This window comes from Cinclus cinclus, chromosome 12 (genome assembly GCF_963662255.1).
Source record: "Cinclus cinclus chromosome 12, bCinCin1.1, whole genome shotgun sequence".
Taxonomy (NCBI): domain Eukaryota; kingdom Metazoa; phylum Chordata; class Aves; order Passeriformes; family Cinclidae; genus Cinclus; species Cinclus cinclus.
Window position 1 is genome coordinate 8,679,589 of NC_085057.1, and position 27,452 is coordinate 8,707,040.

Consider the following 27,452-nt stretch of genomic DNA (forward strand, 5'->3'; position numbering starts at 1 on the left):
CAGGATTTGTATTTAATAGCTGGTGGATTTTTTAACTTCTTAAAGCCTGCTTTTATCTTCTGTTTCTAATTGCAGCAGAACAGCAACTTCACTGAACACCTTGGATGAAAACTGCAGCTCTTTAGAGTGCTTGTGGTGTTCTTCCTTCCTGTAATTGTGTATAAATATGCTTGATCTTCATAGCTGAACAGAGATGTGTTAACTAATTTTTTCTAGTAAATATTTTGTTTTTCTTTCAGTATTGAATCTTCTTGAAGATTCTCTGAAAGATTCTCCAAAGTCTCTCTAGGCTTCATTCATCTATTCTGTTCAGTGATCCTGTCTATATTGTTGACTTTCCCATTTTATTTTACAGGAGTATGACAGGAAAAAGTACCAGTCAAATAGACCGAGTTCATCTGAACTACAGATGCTGACCAGCATGAAAAGACAACAAAATGAAGAATTAAGGGATGCTAAGATCTCCCATGGACTGAGTGCCTCACAGATCAATTGCTGCAATGCCAGCCTAAGTATAAGCAGTGATGATGATACAGCAACCTGGAACTCTTGTTTCCTACCAGTAAGTCTAAACCCACAGTATTTTCTCAGGGGTCTTGAATCTTAAATTTGCTTTGAGTAGAGTTGAAATTTAAGGTATCATTACCAAAGACTCTTAGAACTTATCAAGTAAAATATTGAACCAAGACACACACACTTCCAGCATGTTCTCTAGTACCACCATGAATAAAGAGCAAATCTATTATGTATATTCCTTCTTAGAATCCTGAATGATCATGTAGGTTGTACCATTTGTCACAATAGTGGCTGACAACCTGCAGGTATGTGATATAATACTTAAAAATAGTTCCAGAATGAATGAAACCCAGATATACCAGTCAGCAGCTGCATTACAGTGTGAGTAATGGAAAATAATTGCTTCTTACAACGATAAAGTCACATTACTGAAAAGCTAAATGTTTAAAGAACTGAAGCAGGAGAAAGCAGCAAAAAGCTGCAGTAGTTCTGAGCACTTAGTATGTGATCATTATGTATTTTATACCTTGGATTATTATTTGTCCTGGTACAAAGTGGTACAGAATCATTTACAGCTGCACTATGTGACTACTGCTATAAGAAGCAGAGTATTTGTTGCAGTCCACCAAAAAGTATTGAATGTATGAAAGCACAGAACATTTCAAGAACTATATAAAGGTACTAGCAGGAGCTGCTGTAAAACTGGATAACCTCATACTCCATTTATATATCAGCAATATAGCTGTTATTTTATTACAGTTGGAGCAATAATAAACAATGAATGTGACTTAAGTAAAGCTCACAGCAAAACTCTGAAACAAATCCAACATTAGAAGAATCCCCATATAAATTTTTGCAGAGTAAATGCCCTGAAATGTTAGGTGCAAATTACCTTCAAGGTTCTACAAGGTCCAAATAGAGGCCTGTAGGAGCAACTTTCCATAGTGAATGATCAACACAGGGAACTTTGGAGTACCCTGTTAAATGAAGGTTTCAAATGAGAAGAAATGTGTTGATAAGTGGGTAATTGGACATATAATAACTTGATTTACAGAATAATATTTTGCAGGACATCAGAGAAACGTTATTTGGTATTAACTATTTGATATACATCTCCATTACATATTTTGTTAATTTAATATTTCCAAAGTTTTTTCTCCATACTCATTAAATAGGTTCAAACATGGTACAAATCTGCAAGACCAGACAAATGGAACTCAATTAAATATAGAGAATAGCAGTCTCATTATTTTTTTAGTAGTTTAATTATAAGGAAATTGATAAGAATATTTAGACACGTCAGATTTGGTTAATACAAATTACATGACTAAAACAAGAGGAACTTTTAAAGTAGAAGGTACTGCTGCAGTATTCAGTGAAGCACAATGCGATTGCAAAGACTATTCTTTGATCTTACTGCCTTGATCAACTTCTGTAGCTTCAATCTAAAATTGTGTTTAGATATAACAGATTAGTAAAATAAATTGTAATTTAATATAGTTGTAGTTTTTCATAACAGCTCTTTATGGCCACCTTTCTCTACATAATTCAAGCATAAAAGGCAAGATTTTGTCTTTGAGAGAGTTCTTCACGTTTCATTCAGCTGACTGAAGAGTTTGATGTGCCTTACACATTCAGTCTTGTCAGGTTTCTCCTCTGCATTTTGCAAGGTGGACACTGAGGGTTTAAGATTATATGGCAAGAACCTCATTTCCAAGGAGGAATAATTTAGGAGAGAAACCTAATCTTCCTCAGATAAAGACTAACCACTTAGTCTATCTCAAAAACAAAGAAATCCAGTTTTCCACGTGTTCCATACCCATTTACCTCAGCCTTTATGGAGAGCAACACTGTACCAGTACAGTGTCAGTCAGTCCCCAGAATCTCCAGTTTCGCTTCATATTTTCCTTGCCAAAATATCCGCCAGAGCACCAGCTATTCATAGATATGATGGAAGGTTTTTGAGTATGGATTTGTGTATTTAACACTACTTGATGCCATTCCGTTCCAACATTTGGAAAAATGCAGAGTATCTATGTGATAATTCACTTTGTAGACCTTTGGTATCTAAGAAGGCTGTTAACAATATTTGTTAATGGATGTGATTATTTAATCACCCCACATTCTTTTAACACAAGAGCTTTTAAAAGAGTAGTTGGGGGGATTGTTGGTATGCTCATGTTAAATGTCAGTATATTTTGATATGCTTACAACATTTCAGATTACATGAGAGTAGCAATGCTGTGCCAGTTTTCAAATGGTTAGCTGAAATGAAAAAGTCTTTAGTCATGCATTCTCTTTCTGTAAGACCTAAAATCATGGAATTATAGAATACTTTGGTTTGGAAGGGGCCTTTAAAGGTCATCTAATCTGCAAGGATACCTTCCACTAGACCCAGTTGCTCAGGTCTCCTTCCAACCTGGCCTTGAACATTTGTAGGGGTGAGCAGTCACAGCTTCTCTGGGCAACCTGATCCGATGCCTCACCACCCGCATCATAAAAAACTTCTTCCTAACATCTGGTTTAAATCTACACTCTTTTAGTTTAAAACTGTTGCCCTTTGTCCTACCACAACAGGCCCTGCTGAAAACTCTGTCCCCATCTTTCTTGTAAAGCCTCCTTTAGGTACTGGACTGCTGCAGTAAGACCTTCCCGGAGCCTTCCTTTTTCCATACTGAAAACCCCAACTCTCTCAGCCTGTCTCATAGGAGAGGTCTTTCAGTCCTCTGATAATTTTTGCAGCTCTGCTCTGGACTCACTCCAGCAGGTCCATGTCTTTCCTGTGCTGAGGACCCCAGAGCTGGACACAGTACCCCAGGTGGGGTCTCACAGGGGCAGAGTAGAGGGGCAGAATTCCCTCCCTGAATCTTCTGCCAATGCTCCCTTTGGATGCAGCCCAGGATACAACTGGCATTCTGGTCTGGCAGGTCATGTCTAGCTCTTCATCCCCCAATACTCCCAAGTCCTTCTCTGTTGGGCTGCTCTCAATCCCTTCATCCCGCAGTACTAGTAAACTCATCATTTCTTCAGCTTCCAGTTTTTATAAAGAAGTGTTTCTTATATGAATATTTATTCCTTTTATATATTTATCATGTAAAAAAATATGTGTAAAATAAAAGCAGATTTGTTTTTATGTCCCTCATCTTTAGTACCACCATCATTTAAGAGAATTTTCAAATGCTCAATCCTTCTAAAATCAGATGTACAAACTGCAGAAAAGTTTATAGAGATATATATAAATATAGATCTGTAGCCATCTTCCAGTTGCATAGGTAAATGATTTTAGCAGTGCAGTATATAGAAAAGAAATAGAAATAATCCTCATATTGGAATTTGAGAAATTAAGGACAGCTTGAAATTCTTGTCATGATTAAATTTTCATGCTTACGTGTGTTTCCAGGTTGTATCTTTCTGATTCTTTAAATCAGTAATATGAATTGCTTTCTCTTATGTTTTTTCAGAGATAAATAAGGAGTATTTTCTCACAAATTTTTCTTCATTTTATCCATTTGTGACCTTTAGGTGGAATCTATGGCAACAGCACCACCAGAAGGCAGCTTTTTGTGTATCTTTAATTTTGAAATACCTTTGATGTTTTGCAAGGCAGGGCAGGGTATAATCATGTTAGATAGTGAATTTATGTATCAAAGTAATATTCTATATATAAACCACATTCTAAGTGAGTTTAGTTTTTTTCATTATTTTTAGCCTGATTTCCAGAGTCATTGAAAAGTGTCATGTTACTGACTTTAATGAATCTGAGAAATCTTTATGAATGTAAAGGCACATAGATCAATCATATTACTGAGCTTCAGTTAGAACAAAGGTCCTTAAACAACTACAAAACAGATATACTAAAACTGTGGATTTATATCCTGTGATAGTTTACCAAGAACCGAATGTATTCTGTCAGGAGAAAATGCTGAAATGTAAATGGTTTAGCTGCTGCTGTAAACTATGACAGCCAGAAAGGAATAAAATCACTTTGAATATTGTACATTACCCAGCATAAGCTCAGTTATAAATATGAAAAATTTCAACTTTAAAATGGATTTACTTTGAAGGAGAATTTTAAACCCTTGTAAAATGTGTATGGGGCACAGTTTCAATTCAATAATATGTGTGTGTTGAGCTAAATATTTTTAAATATTTTATTTGACCATGTCTTACCTGAATGTTTTCTTAAATCTTAAGACCTATGAAAATCCATGCTAGATTTGCAACACTATGAAAGACACAGTTCTACATATTGCAGAATTTAATGTGAAGTTTATACCCACACACATATACATTATCCAAGAAAATTTGCAAAGCTTACAAAACATTTCTGTTCAAATGCCTTGCTTTACTCTAGAGACCCTGTAAGACTTTCTTGCCCTGTCAGAGAATTGGCCCATTCATCTTCTTGGACAGTTGTTTCCACACTTCAGACACCAATTCAGATGCAACAAAAACATTCTGGAGAAAGATCATCTATACAAGTATTCAGGATATGCATAAAGTCCCTGTTTCTCAGTCAGAAATACAAAGGAGAAGAAAGATTCTCCTAATTGCTCACTGATATATCCTGGAAGCTTGTAGTGGTATAATAGTGATACAATGCTGCATTAGCAGAATCAAAATTATGCCCACTGCTAAGACCTGTCTTTCAAGTAGGAGTACTCACAGAAAAGAAAGATTACTTGTTCCACAAGAAACTTCCTAAATATAAATTCTGTCACATAAGTCTTGATCTGAAAAATCTTTCAAAGAGTACTTCTAGGTTCATACCTAACTTGTGGAAGGTCTTCTGGCCTCCTTTGTGAGTTTTCAGAAAGGAAAGCCACTTAGCACAAAAATAGTCTGGCAGAACTGAAGTCTGACAGACAAGAGGAGTGTTATTTAAACCCAGAATTATGTCAACTTTGAGCTCACTTTGACAACCCCTGGAGGGATCTGTTCACATCAAGTCAAATTGCAAAACTGAGGCAGAGTATTCTTTACTATGAAATGAGACTAAAAATTATTTAGACAGATATTCTGGTTCATAGACTGACTAATTCACTCTCTGTCTTGTCTTCATCTTCCACTAGCTTTCATCTGGGAATTGCACTATCCACCACCAGGCAGTGAGTCATATTTGGTAGTAATTAGGATGTCATTCTTCCTGAACATATATTTTACAACATCCTTTTACAGTTTCTGAAGCCATGAGGACATACTCATTTTCTCATTTTAACAATTAATTTCTTAACACTTATTATTTTAGCATTTAATCTAATAAATCGTACAAGTATTGTTAATGTATGCTTACATTTTCACTCCTTTTGCATTTCCTTCAATTTTGTTTAGAACTGCTTTAGAGGTGTGTGATAATGGCAGGGAGAGTCTCTTCTGGTAGAACTACATCTAATCTGGTAGAAAATGTATTTGTGGATTTTAGAATTGTTTAATTTTTTCATCAGTTTATGAATATCGATCTTTCTTGCAAATAACTCTTTTTAATGCCATAAACCAGATGTAATTTGAAACTTCTGGGGAATGTACTTACAATGGGTAGGTAAGATATGACTGAAAAATTATCATATTTTGTGTGAATATTCATACAGTCCTCTGTTAGTTATTCATGAACAGCTTAATCCATGCTTCAAAGCTGCAGTGCCATGGAGAATCATATGTGCTTCAGTAAATTTCATTTGGGAATGCTAAAATGACTGTTATTGCTGCTTCTAACCTGGTCTGCCAGCCCTCTTACCTCTCCCTTGGAGTTTTCTACTCTTAAAAATTGTTATTTCTGCACACATCCTACCAAGTGTTCCTTCCTCATACTTTGTACATATGTTCAATCCAGACTCTTCTGTCAGACAAGACTTTACCACCCTCCATCTCTGAAGTTTCCTGATTGTCCCAACACTCTCACAGGCAGCAGAGAAACAACTGTGATCAACTCCTTAACTGCATTTCCACCCAGACAAGAATCATCTTTAAAGTTGTACTTTTGTAGAGTTAGGACCAGAATATCCATTTTTAATTTCACAGATAAGAAAAAAGACTCTAAAATTCTAATATCTGAAGCTGCAAATGTATATGCTCATACTAGATCTCCGACATTCTTCTAAACAATCTATTATTTTTGTTTTCCACAGCCTGTCAGTCAGGAGCATCACTATGAGAAAGAAATGAGCCCACTTTCTCATTCCAACCCACGGTAAGATTCCATTTATAGCCCAGGCAGTAAGGATTCAGTTAGAGTGTTCTGAATATTAAATGTGACACTCTGATTTAATCTTCAATCTCTTTTCAATTGCAACCTCCTCTCAGAGGGCTTTACTGCTCATTTTAGTCATTGTCTACAGTATGTCTGAGCTGTCTGGGAACACAGAACTGAATTCTGCATGTTTTGGATGTACCACTGTGTATTTAAAGTATCTGACACAGGCCATGCTCCTACATCTGCTTTGATGTGTGATTCAGCAAATCGTCCTCATCTCACATACATACACACTCATCTATTTCTTTCTCCCTCTCTGCTTTGAAGACTCAGAACTAGAATTCTGTATGTGACTGTAGGTGTCAGGGAATCAATTTGCTCAAAAGATTATAATGCCGCTTATTAAGAAAGGGGTTTGTTTTCAATAGATAGCTTAGTTAGGAGAGGGGGTTACAACACTCTGGCATAGAGCAAAGGGATTCTGTCTACAGCTTATTTTGTCTGTCAGGTTTTTAGCTTGATCTGTTTTGTTTGGAATCAGCAACAAAATCCCTGTGATTTTAATGTAAGGTGAGATGACAAGAGGAGAAGGTGGCTAAGGAAAATTAATCACATTGAGACTGTTGAGACAATCAAGATTAATTGTCCAGTTTCAGACCTGCTTTGTACCTGTGAAACCCTAACATCACTTTGTCAATTTTTTAACTGCCTGCACAAGAGGTGTGCTATTTTTTAAAAGCAGTCCTATTTCACTTTCACTTGGTGTCATTAATGTGGATTTTGCTTGTCCAAGGTTTAATTGGATGATGCATGTGTGTTGGGGGGAAGGGATAGGAGGAGAGGACATTTCAGTTACAACTTTATATTTTACCAATAGTGTGAAATGTTTTATGAGAGCTTACTCTCAGTCAGTTGTGCAGGATGTGTTTCTCCTCACACAGATGTTTTTAGCCATTTGCTATCCACATTTTTATATGGATACAAAATCTTCTGATTAGATTTTATGAAGTGAACAATCTGAAACTTTCTATGCAAGTTCACCCAGATGCATCAGTTATTGCAAGACACAGCCGTGTATTTCCAGTGTACTACCAGAGTTAAAGAATAATCCTGGATTCCTGTTCCCTTTCACATGTTAATCAAGGTACTTAGGTTTGTCTAGAAGACCTCTCTGCCTTGGGTGATGATTGTCTAAGGAACCATCTCCTTATGAGCTGTTGAATGAAGCAGACAGAGATAATTTACTACAGTTCACAGAGTACAACAGGAGGTACCTTGAGACAGAACTTTGGACTCTTTATTCTAAAATTGATTTTATAGTTCTGATGACATTATAATTGCCTATATTTTAGTGCGAGCTACAGTGTTTGTCTTCTTTTTGCCCATACATTGGTTAAGTCAGATTTTATTAAGTTATTTTTATGCATGTGCTAAAGCATTTTGGTACTTGGTACATTTTATATCCTGAAAAAACAAATAAACACCATTATCTGTAAAAAGAAAGTGTTTCATCATATCAAGGTAATATGATCAACAATGAAAACTTGTTTTTCCATATAATAAAATTTAAAACAAAATAGTATAATTTATGACTTAGCTCTTATGCTATTATAGTTCCTATGGTATTATAATCCAGTACACAAAGTAGACTTAAATTTCTCTAGAAATCATTTTCGAGAAATGCAGGTGGCATTCATAAAATCCCTGACTTGCAAGTGCATCATAAATTCAGTAACCCTTGTGAACTGCCAGAAAATCATTACTGGGCTGTAAATACAGAAGATGACAAAATTATGAGGTCAGTTTGCATCATGATATAAAAACTGGAGATGATGTGGCTTGAATACCATTATTCACATCATTACCATTCATTTTTAATGGAAAACTGTAATGTTTTTCACAGAGGATGTGTACCTAAATAAAGGGGAAATAAAATTAATGGTAATTCTATAACTTAGTTCCTAAACTGTTTTTAAAGACAATTTTAACAAATCCTGTATAAGCAACTAGAAAACGTCTACAACTTCATAAGCCTACTATAGCTTTGTAGGGAACGCATGGAATATTTGAAATATAGCCCCTATAAGTGTGTGGGTGCAAATGCTATGGTATAAAAACAGTTACATGGTGCATTTAGTGAATGAACAAATAGTTTGCTGTACAGAGGGGTAAAGAACAGGTCTTGAGTAATTTTTAAAAGTCTAGTGTGATATTTTCTGCAAAATGAAAAGAGACCAGCGTGGAAGCTATTGTCCAGTGAATGTAGGTTCTGTCCCTAAGATAAAAGGACAAACCAAGAAAGAAAGCCTGTGAAGGTAATGGAAATTCAGTCAATAAAGACTCAGCTCGACTCATTGTCCATCGGTTCCGCTGGATAAAGGTCATAAGTCTGCCAAGAATATTGCTCCTGCCATACAAACCAGCTCACCTGGTGCTGCTCTGCAAGGCAGAGAAGCAGTTAATGAAAGGAGACCACTGAGTGCAGAGGCTGCAGGGCCAGAAGCGTGGGGTGAGGTGCGGTGTTCCGGCCCTGGCCGCGCAATTCCCACTGATGCGCTGCTGGCAGGACTCGGGAATTGCTTTCTGCGCTGCAAACAGGGAGCTGTCACTATCCGTGTTGCTTCTTCTTCCAGTGCAAGGACTACATTTTGCTATAACCAGCATCTGTTTGGTAAGAATTTGTCCTCCAAACTATTTGTGTGTCATAGAAGGCTTGGAAGTTTCACTACAGGAAATCCTGGAAGATAGGAATTGTTCTAGAATTTCAGCCATACTGAACTGTGATATGAAGTTCTGCTCTCTGAAAAAGATCGCTTGAACCTAATTTATTAATAGACTTTTATAAATGTCTACAGATTCTCTCCAGAAAATTTATTTCTGATAAAAGTTTATTTTTCTGCCTTAGAGAAAGGTTTCAGCTTATTAGAAAAATCCTATCTTTATAAACATTGCCTCACTAGATCCTGTCTTGGCATCCTACTCAACTCTTCCTAAACTACCAAATAAAATCTTTTCCTCTTGTTCGAACAGTTATTCCCAGAACAACTGCAATAAAGTAGGGCACAAATATTTCAACATTTAATTGAGTATCCTTTCACAAGAAGTATATTTTATTTAAATAATTTAATGCTAAATGTGCATGGCCAAATTTTCAATTAGGTTTTACCCAGATGTTTCTTTTTCAGTTTCTTCTATCTAAAATCAGCTGATTAGGCCAGCAGCCTCTGACAAATGATTAAGCGCCACTGACTTCCTTTCATGTGGACTTGGTATGAGCTGACTAAAGCAGGTTGTCTTGTCATTGTAATCTGCATTTGTTAAATTAGACTGATTGGGATGTCATCATTATTCTTTCCTCTGCAATCAAAAAACCCAAAAAACTAAGCAATACAATCAACCCAAAGAAAAGTAAATAACATTTTCATCCCTTTATGGTAAATGTTAAAGATTTGAGATTTGTCACCACAAAATGTTTCACTGATATGGAGAGTGGTGTGTTTAAGGATGACAATAACTTAAAAATAAAAAAAAAAGTTGTTGGTTTTACCTTAAGGAAAAAATCAGAACCCAAATCCTCAGTTGCTTCTTTCTCCAACAATGCGATTTTCTTATTTTTGTAATGATATGCATGCACAGCACTTCAGGTAATGAATCATGAAATGCATAAATGTACATTCAACTAAAAGTATATTTTAATTATATTCAAACTTGATGACTGGTAAAAATTAGGTATGTTAGTTATAAGTATAAATAATATGTAAACCTAATGAACACCTCTTTCTGTGCATTCTGACCACTCTATTGGTTTTAGTGAATAAATGATTTCTTTCTTTTTCTTTGAAATTTTCTTCTAGAGAAGTCTTTTTTTAGAACCCCTTGTTACCATATATATTGCCATTATCATGGTACCTGAAATTTCCATAATTTGCATATTATCAGTGATTTCAGCATAGAAACAAATCAGCTGTAAACTTTCAAATATTAAAAGTATCTTCAGCTTTGAAACTACCATTCAAGCACTCTCATCCATCCCAGATGAAAACTAAACATTCCAATAGCTGGTACATGTGTTATTATACCACTGAGAGATTCTGTAAAATTAAACTCACCCATGAAATGGTGCAGTAAAAGAGTGATTTTAGCTATAATATTTATTTGCACTACAACAGAACCAGCACCTCATGCAGGGTGTGAAATTCAGGCACAATAGGCCTTTGTATTTCCATGCAAAGGTTTGAATAGCAGAATAACTTAGTTAAGAATCACATTTAAAGACTGAGTTTTTCAAACAAAGAAGCATATTTATTCCTATGATTCATTATAAGATCATACAACACTAAAACTTCTGCAAAACAGACAATATTACATTATGAAGTAGTATAAAATTACACTAGTTGTCAAAATAAGTGAACAAGAATAATGTATCATAAAATGTACTTTGGATTTTATTTTACTTGTTCAGTTACTTACCCACAAAATAGAGTAATTTGCAGTAGATCTCCCAGTCGTTAATCTGAATTAGTGAAGTTCTGCTGCATTTGTCAGGCGATAATGTGCATGAAAAAGAACATGACAAAAGAAGCAAATGGCACAGGAATCATCTAATTGAACAGGTTACATTTTTTAATCATGATGTTAAAAAGCTTAGATGCAGAGAGGTTATGGAGAACCATGTGGCTAACATGTCAAAGCTTGTTAAAATAATCCAAAAATGGCTTTCCTTGTATGGGAATCTAAGAACATGGAAATGTGGCAGCATATGCACTAATGATATAAATATAAAACATGGCAAATACTTTCAAACATGCTGTTACATCCACATCAATGTAAGGCAGTCTATCTTTTGTTTTGTTTTGTTTTCCTTCAGGACTTACGGAGAATAATAATTTTATTGGTCACACCCATGTTCTGGATATTCTTGGGCCATTCAAACAGCCATACTTATATGTAAAGATGCAGAATAGGCAGTAAAAGATTTTACCTCTCAGATGTGTCAGATTGAAAGGACAAGATCCCTGTTCCCAAACTGTTCCAATCTCTCTTTCCCTACTCAGCTGAACGGTTGCTATTGCCCTCTCCCCCCATGCCTTTTTGCAGGGCATCTCCAGTGCCTATGGATGACAGGTTGCTTTGGTCCAGCCACATGCCAGCACCTAAGGTCTTAGTCCATCTTCTGAAAACTCTGAGAGCCTTGGGAACTGCACAGAACAGTCAGATGCTGTTGGTGGCTGGTTATGGTAAAAGGAATTACTTTGATTGCAACAAGACTTCTCAGTCACTAGATTCAGGTGCTTCCTGAACTGGTAGAACAGTAAAATATAATTTCTTTTTAAAAATTTATTTAATTGTTAAAAATATGCAAAAAAAATAAGTACATCCTACCTAACAGACACTTCATTAAATGTGCAAATCCATTTAATTCACTGGTCAACGAGTCTAATGTAGATACTAGAATTTACTTGCTTGGGTTAGTTTAACACAAAGGAATTTTGACACACTTTTGCAAATTCATTACTTCCAATTTATACAGCTGATCTTCTGATAAATGAATCACAACTAGCAAGGAAGAAAGAGCTAGTATTTTACTTACATCAGGTGTTAAAACACTGGTTTCCTCTACTAGTGCCATTTATATTGGTAGTGAATATCAAGACTATAATCTAGCCACCAAGATAACATAGTGATGATCTAAAGGTTCAGTCTTTAAGTAAAATTAAATGTTCCTTCCATTTAACAGTAGCTATGATAGCAATTTCATGTATTTAACTACAAAACGTTGACCAAATAACAAAATATATTAATTACTAAGATGCTAAACCTCCAAATTCAGGTCATTCATATTTTTAGATGTAGATGACTGTGTATGGTTTTAATAACCTACACAAAGTTATCATTTCAGCTTTGATAATGAAAGAAAAACTGGAAAGCATTGACACGTCAGATTTTCAGCAAATACCAGTCAGCATGATTATAGTGTAGTGCTACTTGTAGTAGCACCTAACCTTATCTAAATATCTTGTTTAGTAAGTAGAATTCACATCTTCTTGTTTTCCTTGAATCCAATCTAGCACCCCTAAGATAGTTCATTTAGAGATTTAAGGCTTTGAGAGCAGATTCAAGTGTTTCCTGCACAGTTGCACTTGCACTTTTTATGATCTCATGGACAATTAAATAATTTCACTTTTAAGGAGGTCCCTGCCTCCATTAGAAGTGAAGTGTTTGGCAAAATGTACTTTCTGAAGTGGTTTGGAGGAAGGGAAAATGCATTTGCTAAATATCCTTGTGATTTTCTCAGCCTTAGTGCTAGGAAAAAAAAAATAAAGTTCCAGTAAGGCATACAGTAAATGAAGATATTATGTATTAGGGATGGAATGAATCTGTCACTTTGACGGATTGTGAGGCAAAGAACAGATTAACAGATTACTCATAGTCAGAATGCAGCTCACTGTGAAAAATGTGCAGGAAATGATAAGTGTTGCTTTGTGCTGATTTAATGATATCTTGAAACTACATAGCACTCCAGGAAAATAACACAATTTTAGCTCATGGCTTACCTTTTTTTAGATCATCAAGGTATTGCTAGATTTCCCTTAAATACTTTTCAAAATAGGACTTTCAATTCATGAAAAGTTATAGGAAGAGGTATATTTATGTTATTTTTCAAGATTTTTTTTAAATATGCATTCAAAAATACTTGATTTTTATGTATAAGTATGCTTGGTATTCTTCTGGTAGTATATCTACTATGAACTTCTATGAACTCACTCAATTTTTCATTTAAAAAAATGCTGGTTTCCCCACCTGGAACTGAGTAGCACTGAACAGTTATTGATGTATAAATTAATACAGAATTTGTCTTAGTTTATGGAATTTTTATGGAAAAACAAATTTTCAAGAACATGAATTGTTTAAAGCATTTTAGATACAAAAATGGACAACTTAAAGCTCTGGTGATTTCATAATTATTTGTCATATGTATTGGCAGGACCTGAAATTAGTTTCAACATATTTTCAAATAATAATTGCATTTTGTACATACATCAATCAAATATCATTAATAATAGCCTACAAAAGTCTTTGCTTCAGTACTGAAGCTATTACTGAAGAATTTCTTTCTATGGAGGTACTTCTATTAAAAAATAAACCCAAACCTCCCATTATGCATACAGGATTAACATGTGACAAAGAGAAACAAAATAGGTGTGTGTAGGTAATTTGGCTTAAGTCAATGAAGTTACAAGTGTGCCTGAGGCTGATGAGATATGGAAATAATTGAAAATTCACATATTTTAATCTGGAGGAGCCTAACCAGCAACTCATGCTCCAAAAAACAGTTGCATCAGGGAATAGGTGAAGGGTCTTAAAAAGCTATGTAATTTTTTATTAATTTATCTGAGAACTGAGATAGTCTCTACTAAACTTTCTTAGAAAGACATAATTAATATTAAAAACAGGTGGAAATTAAGTCTCTATCTTAGCAGAACTAGACCATACTTTAGATGAGAGCTGGCACTCTACATTCAGTGCATCGTGACAAGATACCACTTCTGCATTTTCAGCATTTGCAGCAGGATTTGCTTCACATGCTATTAAATATTGCTAATACAGCAGAAGCATGCGCTGAGATTTAAGTTGATAGCTACCCAAGATGTCAGGAATTGATCCTTTTTTTGTTAAAATATTTTTATAGTTGATTCATACATTGACATTTTCTGACCCTCCACAGTTAGTCAAATAATCCACTGTAAAAACACAGTTCAGCAAATGTGGTCGCTTACTTCACCCAGGCACAAGTCCATTCTCCTCTCAAGTTCATAAAAATTCACTAAGTCGATGCAGTTAAATATGATCTTTTGTGTTTTTAGTGATTGTACCCTTCAGATGTTGAATAGACTGTCAATCTGATGTGTTCATAATGATACAAAACTAATGCTGGTTTTTAATTCCCTGATTTGATATAATGGAGGCCTTGCCTTGCACTTTTTGCAGTATAATACCTCTAGGCTGAACAAATATTCCTTTTAATTTTGGTATAGATTTGTTATAGATTGGACAAAAACATACTAAAACTTGGAAGCATTTCAATTTTTTTAATAAAGTGGATTAAATGATCCAATTGATTTATGTAATACAAATTAAGTGTGATCCAAAAGAAATGCAAAATATGCTATCTCAAGAGAGTGCAATATTAAAAATCTTTATACTAAGTGATCAGTCATTTTTTCAGTCCTCCAGTCTGCAGAAGTATCTGTGAAAAAATCTAAGTATCAAAGGTGTTCATTAAGATTTCAGTGAAAAATTTCTGATTCTAAGGATTTCTGTTGATGGCAATAATTTTAATACATTGTCACTGATAAGTGCTACTTAATAAAGCGTCACTAATTTTCTCAACAGACTTTGCTGATGGAAGCCTTTCTTCTGCAAAATTTAACATACTGTCATAAAAGTGAAAATTATGTTCATAAGTCAAAAAGATTCTTTTGCTTTCCATCACAGTTCAGCTGTCATGTGACATTTCACTATGTGACCACTATTATCTGAAAGTTTCTTTAAAGAATTTTTAAGTAATATTTTTTAAGAAAAATGTAACAGGATTACATAACATTGGAGTTATATTTTGGTATGGAGAATAGCTTCCAGTATAATGAAGAATTTTGGTGCAAGCACTAAAGGTACATGATACTGTTGAGTGTGTGTGAAACCTATTCTGAGCCTTCCTACAATGCAGCTCACAATGCCAAAAGACAATATTTGGCATTCCACACTGTTATCAGGAAGCTCTAGATGGTTTATTGCACATTGATTGTATTGATTACATCTGGAGGCATTGATAGCATAAATAGAGTGTTTTTAATTAGTCAGAATGTGTGATTAGCTTTTCTGTTTTAATGAGATAAACTACCTTCTTTAATAAAAAAAAAAAATAAAAATTCTTTATTCGCTCAGAATAGAACCACAATAAACAGGAACACAGACCAGAGTCTGCATTTCTTAGAATATTGCCAGTTGCCTCCATGCTTTTGTCAAGGTCAAACACATTTTTTCAGGATGCTTTCTTTAAATTCACTGAAACCCTCTGTCCCACACATACACACACACATGTGCTTTAGTTGCTTCCTAAAAGCAGCTGCAGATTTTACTGTGGAAAGTTTGGTGTGACTGCTCTGCTGCAGCATCTGTCAGAATTCCTGCTGTAAACCCACTCCTCAGAAGTTAAAAACTTCTTTGCCTCCTTCTAGAACCATCAAAACCGTTTGATCTTACACTTGCACCTCCTAGAAAAAGCAGTTATTCATCTAATGAGTCAGATACATCAAAATAAATATGAATATGAAACAATACCTTTATATAATATTTGACTCCAATAAATGAAGGACAAAATCAAAGATAAAATCACCCAGCTACTCAAAAATCATCCCATCTCTGATTTCTCAGACTTAATATTTCATGCAGATCTTCCAGATATGAGACTTCAAACTAAAATTCATCCATGTCCAGAGTAATAAAGCCTATCAGTATAGCACAAATACTGGTTTAACAACATATCATTACTTCGTTCCCTCATTGTTTTCTAAATGAATTGCCTCTTTCTTTTCCATTGGAGGTAATTACCTCAGTATCTTTTTTTCCTTCTTGCTAACATTCTCTATGCTTTACAGGTACTCTTTTCTTTAGGAATTCCCTGATACATGTTTTATATGAAAAACACGAATCTTTGAATGCTTCTGGTTTATGCCAGACAGGTAGAACTGCATATGTACTCTAAAGTTTTTATGTTTTGTAGCTGTGTTTGTTGGTCCGACTAAGATAATTCCGTTTAGAAGTAATCACTGTCTTTCTCTCTCCTTGCACTTCTGTTTCAGCAGTTGTCCCAGCAGAAATATCCTAGTTCTTCTCTGGTGCTCAAACACTGCTGCCTTTTGCAAATGCTGTAGTGAATGTGTAAAGGTAGCTTGGAAAGCAGAGATGTAAATTAGCACTCAGTACTTCCTTACCTTCCCTAAATTTGATGGAGTTTCTCTGAGACATCACCTTTGCATTTGCTGGCTTTGTGTTTCAGTGCAGTTGTAGAGAGTCAGGTTCGTGCTGCTGCTTTGTGCTGTCAGCCCATATCCTGTGAGGATAGCCAGATTCTCGTGATTATGGTGGCTGATTTTCAGGCAGTTCAAAACACACATGCAAGAGACAGGAATGGCAAATATATTCTACCATGCTACTATGTATCAGCCTGCATTTAACTGTTATTCCTAAAAACTTCTGAAGCTTTGGTGTAGACAAAGAGCCTTTGGCTGCATTCAGGGGACACAGATACAATGACAATGACAGACAGCTAATAATGAGAAGTTTAGGCAAGCACATGGCTGTGTGGATTGCTTGTGCCAGCTCCCACTGGCCTTAGCTGAACAGCAGAAGAGAAGGATTGGCTGTGAAGTTGGCCATATACGTGAAAATAATATGATGCTGTTAGAAAATTTTAAAGTATATTTTTTATATTTTGACATGATGGAAAATTCAATATCTCTTCCTTAAAATCTGCCAAACTACTTTCTGGATTTCTATACCAACAGTTCTGTGTCCTGAGGCGGAAAATTAGTATTTTTCCATTTTGACTGCAGATAGGTGGTTGTCCCCAAATTCAACCCAGATTATGCACAAATGTCAACAGGAGATGATGTAGAATTAATAACAAGTCTAGAAGTAGCAGAAAAACTAAAACTAAAACTAAATAAATAAATAAATAAATAAATAAAAACCAGTCAGCATATTTTGGCAATTGTAACAGATGACTGAGCCTTACCAAATTTCTCTGACAGAAGCTACTTGTACATGAGATCATGAAGGCTTTCCAGTAAACAGAAGTGTATTACCTATTTCCTTGCTGTTGGACAATCCAGTTGAGACAATTACAGTCTGGAATGTAAAGAAATCTGCCAAGCTTTAGGAAAATTTATCCCTTTTAGACAAAGCTATGGATGTTGAAGTTACCTCTATAGCTCTGGCTAATCTCCCAGCACTGATCTGGGAGACCTGTAGCACAAGTTCACATGCATAATGCTTTTGTGACAGCTGTTGGGACAGCAAGACATAAATTGAACCAATCCCAAACCAAGTTTAATTTACTCTTTAGAGCTGCACCACTCCCATCAGCATAAAGCAAACATATGGAAATTTATCCCCTTCCATACCTCTTGCCTTGCAGTTGACCAACCAAATAGGTTGGTCAAAAATGTTGGATCTATCAAAAATGAGGAGATTCATTGAGGTCCCTCAAATTCTGTGTTCAAGTGTGGAGTTGTAGTTTTTCAGTCTAGTCAATGATGACATGAAACCTTTAATGTGTTACAGCTCATTACTGCTGGAGAGGAGAGATAGGAACTTAAGGACACATCAGCTATGCACCGTGTGCAGAGATTAATTTCATACGTGATTTTGTTTCATAGCACTTTACAACCTGCAATTTCTTTTTATTTTTTTAAATAATCAAAATAATTAGAAAAAAATAGGAATGCAAACTGTGTTTTCATAAATGATATTTTGATTTGCATTTTTCAGGGACTGGTTAAGTGTGTTCAGTCCCTCTATCATTCCTGGAAGCCAACAACTAGAAGAGAACACTATATCTTCAACAAAACAGAGAACTCCAGGTAAGAATTTATGAAGACAGTGAAAAGAACCTGGGTAAAAAGACACTTCTAAATGTTCTTTCTGCAGTAGCTGGTACTGCCTTCTCATATTTTTCTATCCTACTACTTTTTGGTTTCAAGTTCAAGTGTTTATTAATCTCAGCTCGAGGTAGCAGAGTTTTCCATGGAGTATTATTTGCCTTCTCTAGAAGAATAATGTGCAGTTGCTGTTTCCTGATGTTCTGGCTCTATACAGATTAACTCATAAAAAATGCATCTTATTTGTTAAAAATAAGGAATTTATGCTAATGGGGATGGCAAACCTATGTAAGAAAGAACACTAAGACTAAACATTCTTATTCAGAGGCATGATTATACTTGCATAAGAGATACTTCTCTTACAAAGAAAAATTGCAGATTTAGCTTTAAATGAAAAAGATTTCCTGAGGACTGTTGTCACCAGAGTTACAGGCTTTTGCTTATTAATGGTGTTTGCTTACAGAATGGTAAAGACCTTAACTGAAACTGGAAAGTCAACAGTGGAATAAAGAAAATACCTTGTTTCCCTCAAATGCCCTTTTTCTTATCAGTTACCTTAGGAAACAAGGTAGAAGAATCATCATCATAGAATATCATAAAATGTTTTGGGCTGAAAGGGGCCTTGGAGTCCAGTTCCAACCTCCCTGCCATGGACAGGGACACCTTCCCCTCAACAAGGCTGCTCAAGGCCACATCCAGCCTGGCCTTGGACACTTCCAGGATAGACATTTACATTTTTCTTCAGGTCTCAGGAATTCACTGGGAGCTCCCATAAATCTGATTCCTGTATTCTGGCTGTCCAAGGGGTAAAGACATCTCAGTGATTTACTGTCTAAAATAAATTATGGCTCTCAAATTTGGAACATTTTCATAGACGTAGACTCGTAATTGTATGTGACAACAAAATACAATTTTTCTGTCAGGAAGGGACCTTGCTTTGAAGAATCAAGTAATATGTTGCGTTAAGGGTCCTAAATAAGCCAAACAGAATTGAACAGTCATCCTTGAGCTATAGGCACATTGGATAAAAATCCATGAAAGGTCCCAGAGAACATCTTTCATTAGTATTATGAAATCCAAGGCTTGGTGCAGTAAACCTATAATTTTTGTAATATTTTAATTGTGTTATTATCTTTTAAAAGCTTTAAAAAATAAATATATTTGGGTATTTCTCCTGTTATCCACACTAGAATTTCAAAACTGTTTTGTGAATTGTTCCTAAACTCGTTTAAGCTGAAATATTTTACATCATGTGCCTGTGTTTGCACATTTGGAGAAATTGTCTATGTACCATAGCTTTTTATTTTGGCTTTTAATTTTTTACCTCCACTCAGTCAAATCCTGACTCGTGTATATGTAGGATGTTTGTAATATTGATAATTTTATACATAAACTTTTCTATCTCCAGATATTCCAAAAGACCCGCTGTGATTAAGCGATCATTTCTCCAAGAAATAAGAGAGAACGACAAAGCCATTCCATGACCTTCCCTCCCCAAACAGGACAGTTTGGATTTTTTCTGAACTACTGGACACCCCTCTCTATGAAAGTAGCAGAGAATCTGCAGTGCTGTGTGATAAAGGCTGTCAGATGAGATTGTCCCCATCAAACATTAGAATCTGGATATTTTCCTAGATACCTTGGTTTAAAAAAATCCTGATGGACCATGGTAACTAGATGGTTTGGAGTACCATTTTTGGAAGAAGTGCTAAATAAATTGTGTCCTGTGATATATCTTGAGGACTTTGGGAAGACCTTTTTTCCTTGTTCACTTCAATCGAGGTCAGTTATTTGTGTGGCAAAAGAGCTGGTTCTTTACTGACAGTTATATACCAGATCTGAGCAACAAACTGAATGCTCAAATCCATTCCAGAAAATTCTGCTGCCCCACTTAGCCTCACCTTTTTTTTTTAATATCACATTAGAAAATTACTTAATTCTCTTGTTGAGAAGTGTCCCAAGATTATTTACTGTGTGCAGTTTTCCAGTGTTCCAAATATCACAGGATAATAAAAGCATATAATCAGCACTGAAAATCTGAAATTACTCATAATGTGTTCCAGAGAGGAATTTTATCTAAAAGTATCCTTAAAGAAAAATAGTATAGCATTAGTAAATTAATAAAAATTTGTCAATTCTTATATTTAAAAAAAATCTTTAAGTTGAGGCTTAACTGGGGGAAAAGGTGATTCCTTTCTAAGAAAGCATTTTACTGTAGTTCCTTTCTTAACATTTGCACCATCCGTTAGTTAAATGGCGAGATGCAACGAGAAGTAGTCTTCTATTCAAAAGGCTTCCCAACACAATAAAAGGAAAATTTTGACTCATAAATATGATAAATTTCCACAGATTTTTTCATTAGTGGCAGTGATGTTTTTGAGGTTTAGACACTTTTGTTTATCTTGACATAACAAGAAAATCTCCACATTAAGTGACAGTGACAGAGCTATAAATCCTCTGGAACTTACTTTATGGTATCTTGGTCTTAAGACCAAGGGATGAGTTTATAAAAACTCTAGGAACCACAGTCTTCCTTTTGGGGGCCACAGCTGCTGACAATATTCATATGTTAACCCTGCAGTACATAATTACAGAATAGATTTGAGCACTTTAGTTCAATGTTCAAGGATGATCTTGGAGAAAATATGAGCAGTGTTCTTCCCACCACACCATCTGCTGACAGCTGATCCAGTGCACTTCCATCATCATCAGAATATGATCCATGTATCTTAAAGTGAGATTTGGTACAAGATCTTTTCTAATATTAAAACCTAGAATAAAAATATATTTATATGAAAAGGGAAACTATATATTCAGTTCTCCAGACTATGGTGACTATGTAAATACTGTTGACATAATCCAAATAACAACACAGTTACTTGTACATTCATTTCCGAGTTCAGAAAAAGCTGACGTGCCTGCCCTGTTCTTTGTTTTCTGGGTTTAGACATCTTCATCAAGTCTTCTTCCAGAAAAACAGTAGCTCTCCTGATTTCAGTAGGACAGCATTTTATTTAATATAACATGTACTAGCTGCCTTCAGTCTTCTTTCAGCTCAACAAAAAAACACTCATCCCTCTATAATGTATATCACAGACCTCAGTTTTCATTTAAAATCAAGTTATTTTCTCACCTAAAATACCGTTTAATTTTTTAGTGATTTCAGAACAAAAGCTTTGATTCTGCTTTCACCATGAGATGCAAATAAAACTGCCAAGAGGTTTTTTTCATGCAATTCTGAGCATCTTCAGCCCCAAAAGTGTGGGTGGTGGCAACATGAACAACTATGGAAATTTTCTTTGAAAGTGGCCTGTTGATCAGTTAATTTGACTGCAAGCACTTCTTTGCTATATATGGTCAGGTTGCCCAGAACGTACCATTGAAACAAGACACCTTCTAACACAACCATTACATACTATTGGAGCCTTTTACAAGAATATAACTTAATTTGAGTAGTACTTCTATTTAGGGAGAAGAACAGCAATGAGGTTTTCATATGTCTGCTCAGGACTGAATACTCCATACTGCCATTGGAAATTTGTTGCAACACCTAGAAATGCCTTGTAATGCATTTGGGGGTCTTGTGTGCTGCTAGAAGAAAGAAGCCTGACTTTAAAAACAAGACAGGGCAAGAAAGCTAAATTCTCCTTTTGGTCACATGAAAGTATATGCAGAGAATGATTGATATAAAGGTATAAATCCAGCTAGTCCTGGATGCAATATAATTTTGATTTGTTATGAATTCAAGGCACATGGAGGAAGATGTATGCCTCTGATGCATCTGAAGAATTTCTTATTCCTAACTAAAACCAGGGAGTATATTGAGTGGCCATTTCCAAGGTTAAGAGGCAGGGACATGTAAGCTTAGGGGAGAAAAGAGAATAATTTTGAAACGCAGCATAGGCATTGAAAAGCAAAATAATGAAAGGAAGAATGCAGTGGAAATAACAGCATGGTTTCAGGTGAAATTGTAAGGCTGTGTGAGGGAGTGAGACATGAACACCATTTGCTTGTGTACTGTGATCTGAACTGGAGAAAAAGACATTCAGTTCACCTTCTTTATGCACTGTATCACTTTTCCCAAGAGCTGTCCAAACAAAATGTCCCAGTTAACCTCATTTATTTCCTAGGCCTGATGAAGCACCCACAGCAGGGAGGGAAACAATTTGGCTTTACCTTCTTATCTTCAGTTAAGAGTGAAAGACAGTTTCTTTCTAATGATATTTGTTACATGCTACTGAGGCAAGAAAACTGAAATCTTTTCTAAAAGGATGAAATGCACACTTCTGTATGCATCAAATGGACCAACCTTCTTTCTGATCCCCAGATAATGTACCCTATATATTGCTATGTGATCCTGGCTGTAAATAGAGTTGTGAAACCATTGCTGTTTGTGGAACAGGCCATTACTTATCACGGAGCTTTAGGGCATGCAAAGCACTTGGTATTAGCAGGCTGAGTAAGGATGAACATTTATGATGAAATTCAAGATACAGATTGCATTCAACTGGGAATTATCTCCTATCAAAAAGCTGTAGATCATATGACTTAAATTTAGCTTGTATGAAAGACATGCAGGTTCAGAAAAGAAGTTGTAATATATAAAGCACCTGTAAGAAAAGCCTGTAGGGCTTTATCAGTGTATTTTAGACTAAAGATTCATTTCTGTTACCTAAAAACTTTCTTGCATTTTATATAACTTTAGACAAGCTAGATTTAAAATTTTTATTGTCTGGAAGGGTCTTTTTTCCTCTCTGATATTGAAAGATCTTTTGCCCAGATTTACCTATCCTGGATATTTAAGTGACATACTGGATACCAGACATTCAAATTCTTTCATTCTTACAGGCCTTAAGTATGCACTGACTGTCTTTGTTCAAGCTAAAAAATTATTAAGAAAGTTATTGAGGAAAATACCATTTAAGAATACTTTGATCCACTATTAGTAAAGGTACTTTTGGTGAACTGCTCCATTGGACTTTGAAAATTCCAGTTGTTAAGCAAACTCCAGCTGACCTCATTTCACCTCAGTTAAGTACAAGTCTTAGGAAATATAATAAAAATGTGAATTGCTGTTATCTTGAAGGCAACAATTCAGAAGTCAGGAGATTATACATTTGAAAGAAAAAAATCTCGCATCTGACAGAAAGATATTTCCATGTTATTGTCTGAGGGAATAAGAGTGATTTATTCTTACTTTCTCCAGTTCACACAGGTGAAGATCACCTCAGTGCTGAAGTAGATGAGGAAGTTTTGACTCTTTTGTACAATCCATGTCTGAACTGTTACTTTGACCCGAATTCTGGGAAATACTACAAATTGGCATAGTCAGAACATCTGAGGATATTATTTTGTATTCATGGTATCTTCTAACTTCTTGCAAAGTCTGACTGAGCCATGTAATTTATTATATAACTTAAAAACTTAAATTTAGCAATAGTTTTGCAACCAAATTAATATATTTGGCAGTGTCTTATTTTTATAGCTTTGTATTAAATTGTAATGCAGTGGAAGATCACATAGCATAAAAGTTCCTTGTGTCTAAGACAGTTATTTGCAAGTCTAATTTATTTCCAATATTCACAGCTTCCATATGAAAACAAATGAACCTGAATCAAGAAGGTTGGTGGTGTTTATGTCTAAGTCATGCTTTTACTCAAATTAAAAAAAAAACCATTACCTGTTTACTGTGTATTTTTAATTTGTGTGAGATGGTGAGGGTATCAGCTACCATCACCTTTACTGCTGTAATGACACAGGGCTGAAGAGTGGGGAGGGATTGGTCCAACACTCCAAAACTGGAGTCTTGTTTCAGGTAAGGCAAGGAAGTGTGTATGTGTTTCATGTTTCATCTGTGCTCAGAATCTGTGCTGTGCTTATGTGAGTTTCTCCATTACACCTTGCAATAAAATAATGCAATTCATTTAACACTTCTGTACTGGGTTTCAGTGCAGTGTTCAGTGAGGATCCTAAATTCCAACTTGAAGTTTTAAATTGCCTGCATCACTGTGCATTTTGCTTTCATGGTATGTAAAGTAACTCTACTGATCACAGAGAAAGAATACACATAAAAAGCAGAGCATATGTAGCATCTGAAAATGAAATCACTATATAAAATTAATCAAATACCGTTCATGTATTTTATTTATTTTATTTATTCATGGATTTATTATCATGCAAGGATACAGTGTACTATACTTTGATCTTAAATCCAGTTAACCTGACCCTGATGTTTCTGGCTGCTGCTGGTCTCTGAGCTGTGCCTGACATTCCCAGCTCCAGAGCAAGTGCAGTGCTGCTTGCCAAGAGCATCCCCCAACCAACAGGACACTTGTCTAGAGGGTAAATAAATCATTAAAACATCAGCTACCAGGTATAGGAGAAAAGGTGTCACTTAGGAGTTGCCCATGACCCAAGAAGTCCAAGGAGTTTTGTTTTAATGGAGTTGAGTCAGTGGAACAGCTTTGGAGTCCACCAGTTCAGTACATAACACTTTTCTGGAGACAGCTAAAGGGAATGTGAAAGTCACATGGCAAAAGTGATCTATAGGCATTTCTGGTGACTCTTGTTCTAAGTTTCTACTTGATTATATCCAGTGCTATCCCACTGCAATTATTTTCAAGCTGACTACTCAGTGAATTTTTAAGAATAATGTATTTGAATGTCATAAAGCAAGCTTAGCAAGCTCGCTGCAAGTGATTTAAAATTATATGCCTGTAAATTATATGTAATTGTAGATCCCAGTTAATGAATATCCTAGAATCAATTGAAAATGCAGTTGTTAATAGTGGCTTGGCATAAGATCAGATTGTGTATTTGGTTCTGTGGCAGGTACAAACATATCATCACAAATTGCTTCAAGGAAGAGCAGCACTGAAATCCTCAGGAAGACAGATACTGCACTGAGATAATTTACTTACCCCACCTTAGCCAGAAAGATTTGTACCTGGTCTTGCTAATGCCATAATCACTTTAAAAGTTCAATGAAATCATTATTTTGACTTTCAGAAATCTGATGCTAGCTTATACATGCTTGTATGTATCTGGCCATCTAGTTATCAGGACCACACTCCCTCTGTGTGTGGCAAGGGTATTTAAAATATGTTATTAATTTTCTTTCATAGCCACATGTCTCACAGGAGAGGTTGGGTGTCCCAGTGCACCACTGTGAGTCCAGGCTGGGTCCCTGATGCGTCTGAGATAGCCACTCTCTTGGGAGAAAAGAACCCAACTAAACACTGGCTGCAAGCTGGTGTCAGAGGGATTGTCTGCCAACGCCTGTCTGAGTGGATGTGCTTGTCCTGGCTTCACAGCAGGCAGTCACTAACCTGTCACATACAGAAGTGCACCAGCAGGCGTCCAAAGCTTGGGCAAAAGGGAGACTTGGAGACTCTACACTCTTATCCCTGCCTTTAATGAGCTAAGGAGTCAGGTGAGTAGTGACAGTAGGTTCAGGGTGAGTCTGTTGCTCCCAGTTCATAGTCAAGTACAAATAGGATCTGTTTCCTTGTCATTAGCACAGTAGTATTTTATAGGTAAGCAGTTGTAACCTGCTTTTCAAAATCAGCAGTTTGGGATCCTTGCCCTTTGTGTTCTAGTTAGCAGCTTTATGTCTTCAGCATCCATGGGGATTGATTGCCATGATGCTGTGAACAACACCTCTGGCTAGAGCAGCACGAGAGGCTCACAAGGGCTCTGAGTTTTGCTCACAATGTTTTTCTTAATCATCATCCTGTGAACCTCAAACTAAAGCACTGCTGACACACAGCAGGTACTTTGTTGAGCCAATTTGTCAAAGCCAGCAGTTATGGCAAGTGATGAGGAACACAGAGATTTGCTCTTAGCTGTTATGTACAATGTTAGAGCCCATGAGAATCTCACCGTTTTCGCTAGAGCATGCTTTCCAACAGGTAAAAATACCTGTGTCTGGGCATAAAGCTTCAAGTTAATGAAACTGCAGGGATTTGTATCTACAAACCTGGCATCAGTTTGATTTTTGGGAACAGAAATTTTGAAATGCGGTAAATTTTAGTGAGGCTTCATTAATATTCCTTGGATCTGCATTAAAAATGGAAGAATTGAAGTTAGCTTGGTACAGCTGCTGGAGTCAGCAGATCACAAGTCAACCAATTGGTCTCTCAGGCTTTTCTGTTCCTTACACATGTGAGATGTAACTGATATCTCTGCTTTGTTTCTGCCTGCTAAGAAACAGTCAACCAGCTTTCAGATAGTTCAGAAGGAAGAAGAAATCTTTAAAATACATTTTCTTGCTTTAAAACACAACCCAGAACAGCGTGTTTCTATGTTGCTGGAATGATTCTCCTCATTTCTCATTCTTTTTGTTTTAGGTCCATCTACCAGGGTTTTCTCCAAAGTCCAGCCAAATTACCAGGTTTCAGCCTTCAGGTGTCTGTGGAGAGCAGCAGCACTGAGGTGCAGATCACTGTCAACCTGGTACCTTGTGGTACCACGTGGACTCCTCCAAGCAGCTCTAAGCTCATAACCTTGCAGTGCTGTACCCAAGTGTTGTCTGTACCTCAGCCTCATTATGCCAAACAAAGAACACACTCTGTCCTAAGGAGCTTACAGTAAGAAATCAATATTGATTTTTCTCCTCTGCTGCCTGGGTTACTAGGTGAGAAAATATGAAAAGTCATGCTTTATTATTCACATATTCTTCAGCTGTAAAGCATTCTGTTCAGAGGCACATCCTCTAAACACTGAGTCAAGTGGCAAGGATACACAGGCTGGAAAATCCTTGAAAATAATTTTGCATAATGCATTTCATATTCAATTTATTTTTTCATGGTATTTATTTTTTTTCAAAAAAGAGCTTAATTTTTTTAAGCAATGAGCTACATGTAAAATGAAAAGACAATCCAGTCTGTCTTTCCTATGTGATATTGCTGATAATCACTGTTTTTCTCATGGTTACTATAGAAACTTGGCATCCTTATCTGCCACCTTTTTTGGCACCTTGAAAAGAAACTATTTAAATTGAGTTCCCTGATAAACTGAAAGCTTGGCTTCACAATACCCATGGGAGTATGTGAGTATAACAACAATATTTGTTACTTCTTCTT

General features: G+C 35.9%; 1 protein-coding gene across 3 annotated transcripts in view; it reads left to right on the forward strand.

Annotated features, from left to right (window-relative positions):
* CFAP20DC (CFAP20 domain containing) overlaps positions 1-23,697 on the forward strand; it is a 61,267-nt gene extending 37,570 nt beyond the window's left edge. Inside the window, exons 13-17 of one of the 3 annotated variants that reach the window (XM_062500792.1) lie at positions 356-502; positions 953-958; positions 6,642-6,703; positions 18,260-18,351; positions 23,585-23,697. In XM_062500792.1, coding sequence (XP_062356776.1) covers positions 356-502; positions 953-958; positions 6,642-6,703; positions 18,260-18,351; positions 23,585-23,697 — 420 coding nt within the window. Of the gene's footprint in view, positions 1-355; positions 563-952; positions 959-6,641; positions 6,704-18,259; positions 18,352-19,771; positions 19,854-23,584 lie in introns of those variants that run through there. The other 2 variants (XM_062500790.1, XM_062500791.1) reach the window with 2 other exon arrangements.
* The last annotated feature ends 3,755 nt before the right edge of the window (positions 23,698-27,452 follow it).